Source organism: Arachis duranensis, chromosome 3 (genome assembly GCF_000817695.3).
Source record: "Arachis duranensis cultivar V14167 chromosome 3, aradu.V14167.gnm2.J7QH, whole genome shotgun sequence".
Classification (NCBI taxonomy): Eukaryota; Viridiplantae; Streptophyta; class Magnoliopsida; order Fabales; family Fabaceae; genus Arachis; species Arachis duranensis.
In genome coordinates this window covers 42,280,341-42,284,358 of record NC_029774.3, presented here as the reverse complement: position 1 = coordinate 42,284,358, position 4,018 = coordinate 42,280,341, and the positions used below count along the sequence as shown (strand labels likewise).

The 4,018-nt window shown below is 28.2% G+C and overlaps 1 protein-coding gene across 1 annotated transcript; it reads right to left on the bottom strand.

The window, feature by feature from the left end:
- Nucleotides 1-2,162: 2,162 nt before the first annotated feature.
- LOC127745504 (phenylacetaldehyde oxime monooxygenase CYP71AN24-like) lies at nt 2,163-2,705 on the bottom strand. The gene has a single exon (XM_052258279.1). It carries the CDS (start codon nt 2,703-2,705, stop codon nt 2,163-2,165), a length of 543 nt encoding a protein of 180 aa, XP_052114239.1.
- Between the last annotated feature and the right edge of the window lie 1,313 nt (nt 2,706-4,018).

Below are 4,018 nucleotides of genomic sequence, written 5' to 3'. Positions count from 1 at the left end.
TAGTAATTTAAGTTATTATCTTAAATTTTCGAAAAAAATAAGTTATATATATTAGCATACATGTGAATAAATAAATTTTAATTAATAACCTACTAACATAAATTTGTACGATAGTATGACAGCGAACTTCAATGGTCCTCTATTGTGCCACGGGCACTTTAAACGTTGCAATAAACTTGGTTGGTTTATGTTGAGATTGGTGTTATCCTTTTTGTCTGTGTTCATGAGATCCCAATTTGCAATGGCTAGTTGTAGCAAGTGGAGAATGAGTGGAGGCCAAGAGGGAACGAGAGGGGGGTGGATGAGGTTTTAGGATAGGGCAATCCTCACATATTACAATGTGAATATATACATAGAATACACAGTGTTAGTATATCTGAAAGTGAAATTATATTTTATTGAGTTAAAGTACACCATACATACACCACAAAAATCTAACGCCACATTTCAAATATACCATTTTCTTCAAGTGGATAGTTATTTAAAAAATTAACCATGTTAGGTGTACATTAAAATTATTATCAAAATTAATCATTAATAAAAAATAATAGGATACAAGATACACTTTAAAAATAAATAAATAAAATATATATTTATACATAAATATATAATAACTAATTTTAGTGGTCGATTTTAATATGTATATAATATTTTTTTAAAAAATATATAACAAGTCACTACAAGAAGTTTGACAGATAGTGACAGTTTTTTTTATGACAATCAACTGGAACCGTCGTAAACAAAAAACTAGCAGTAGTAGTTATTACGACAATTTTGACAGGTGCTACAAATATGTAGATATTTTGCGGTAGTTTGACTTAAACCGATGCGAAAATGAAAATGTTAGTTGCGATGATCAGTGCGATAAAGTAAAACATCATCTAAAGAACCAACAACAACAACAACAACAACAATAACAACAACAACAACAACAACAATAATAAGGGTTAAGTACAATTTTGGTACTTAAGGTATAGGTCGAAAATTTTTTCATCCCCAACCCTTTTTTACATACAAAATCGTTCTTCCGACCAAAATACTCAATTTCTATTATTCTTCTCCATCACAACAGCTTCTCTTCTTCTTTTTCAGCAACAACAACAATGAAGTAGAAACAATGTAATAGACATAAAAAAAAACACAGAAATAGAAATAAAAGTAACATCAAAAGCAGAAAAAATAGAAGCAGAAATAGAATTAAAAACAGAAGTAGAAGCAGAATTAAAAACGGAAATAGGAACACAAACATAAGCAAAATCTAAAGTATAAAAAACAGAAGCAGAAGAAACAGAATAATGGATTAACAAAATTAGAAACATAATCAAAATTGGAAACAATGTGATTAACAATGAATTAAGGAAATCAGAATCAGAAACAATGTGATTAACAAAATCAGAAAAAAGAAGCAGAATTGGAATCCTAGAAAGGAGTAGCGGCGTGGAGCAGTCGCTTTTCGAGCACCGTGAAGGAAAGGAGAGAGCGTGAGCACCAGCGAGAAAAGGCAGAGAGGGAGAATAGATCAGAGAAGGAAAAGGGGGACGCTGCGCCATCGCCGAATTTTTAATGCCGTTGCCAAACCGCCGCCGTTGAGTTTACCAAGAAGAAGGACGACAAAGACAGAAAGAGGAACCGGGGGAGAAGACCACGCCAGAGTGGGAGCAAGCTGCCTCAATTTCCCCTTCTTTCCCCCTTCTTCTTCTTCCCTTCTCCGCTCTTTCTCCTTCTCGTCCGTTTTTTTTATTTTATTTTATAATTTTTTTAGTTAGGGGTAATTTGGTAATAAAATTTAAAATTTTGATAAAAAGATTATTTAAAACCAAATTAAACTTAGAGATGATTTTGTATGCAAAAAAAGATTGAAGACAAAAAAAAAATTTGACCTATATTTTAGAAACCAAAATCGTACTTATTAATAATAATAATAATAATAATAATAATAATAATAATAATAATAATATATCAAGTTTTATTTAAAAGCTTTTATCTCGCAGAAACTTGATAAAAGCTCTTGCTACAAGTGGAAGAAGGTTCATAGCACAAAGTGCTTATAAATACAAAAATAGAAAACAAAGCAAATAAAATACTAACACAACAGACAAAACATATTATCAAATAAGAATTTTTTGACATTGTCAATAACACACCTGAATTCCTTTCCACCCTTAACAAATTAAGTAAGGCATTGGCTCCAAATAAAGTGGTTGTTTCTTGGTAACGCTCAACCCATTAAACTCACTCATATCTATCAATGCACCATTATTATTATTATTATTAGGAACCTTCCAATCAAACCAATAGAGAAGATTAGCCATCATATACTCAAAAGAAGCAACCCCAAATGAAATTCCAGGACAGCCCCTCCTCCCAAAACCAAATGGGATCAATTGAAAATCTATCACCTTATAATCAACTTGTTGGTTACCTTCAAATCTTTCAGGAATAAATTCTTCAGCATTGTCCCATAATTTAGGATCTCTATGAATTGCATATGAATTTATATATACGGTTACTTTTTTGGGAATGTGGTACCCTTTTATTTCCACACTATTTGCTGTTTCTCTTGGAATTAAAAATGGACCTGGTGGATGTAATCTAAGAGTTTCTTTGATTACACACTTCATGTACTTCATTTGATTTAGATCATTTTCCTCTATCATGGATTTTTCACCCACAATTCTTCTTACCTCTTCTTGAACTTTCTTCATGATCTTTGGATTATTAGCAAGCTCTGCAAAGGCCCATTCAATAGTTATAATAATAATAATAATTTGATCATGTAAACTATATCACTAAATATTTAAGCTTTTTTCATTCTTAACATAAATATTTCAAACTTATTTGAAACAGTAAATAATTTTCAAGTATTAATAAAATATCATAAAAGAATCATGACCAATTAACCATTGTTGAGAATCCTTGCATTCTTTTAGAGTAAATCAGACAAATAAATGAAATGAATGCCCCCTAATATTACATGATTGTCTTAAACTATGTTTGGTTACATATTTGTCTTCTTTATTTTTTTTTATATGTAAATTATGGCAGGGTAGCTAGAGAGATTTACCATTTAAAACTACTTTTTTACAAATTAAAATTAAATGCTAAAACTACTCAATTAAAAAAATTGAACATAATGGTAACCGTTGAAAATAATTTCTTAAAAATGTTTATTTCCTCTTGTAGACATGCATATACAATTTAATTTTTCTAGACTAAGAATCTAAAATAATAACTATAAAAAAAATTTAAAATAATTTTACACATACATTTAATGATATATTATAATATATATCATTAAAAGTAATTAATTTTTAAATATATTATTTAAAAAATTATCTAAACATATGGAATTGATTAAATGATCAAATAAACCTCTTACATTGATAGTGTATATCAAATTAAACTGTGCTTAATACATACTTTATTTTTATCTAATAATTATTTTTCTGTAAGAAAAATGATAACATATTTTGGAAAAAGACAATATGTTAGAATGAGAAATAATTTCATTTGTGGGGGATGGGGAGCACATAAATCATGGACGGTAAGGATTCTATTACTTTGTCCAAATGTATTTATTATTATGTCAAAGCCGTGGAATCCTTGCCAAGATTCTATATATAATAAAAAAAATTTCTACGTACTTACAAGGGTAAAGGGTAAAGTATATTTTTTGTACTTAAAATTTGATAAAAATTTTAAAAATATTTTTAAATTTTATTTGTTTTAATTTTGTCCTAAAAATTTTGGATTTGCATCAAATATACTCCTAACGGCTAATTTTTCAAAAAATTTAAGATCGATTCAACAATAATTTCATAAAAACAATCCCTCAATACAAGCAAATCAAGCATAATTTTCATACATTATTGTTATATTAGTCTTAAATTTTTTGAAAATTTACCTCCAAGGATATATTTGATATAAATCGAAAACTTTTGAAACAAAATTAAAACAAAATAAAATTAAAGATATTTTTAAAACTTTTGCCAAATTTTAGGACAAAAAATATATATAC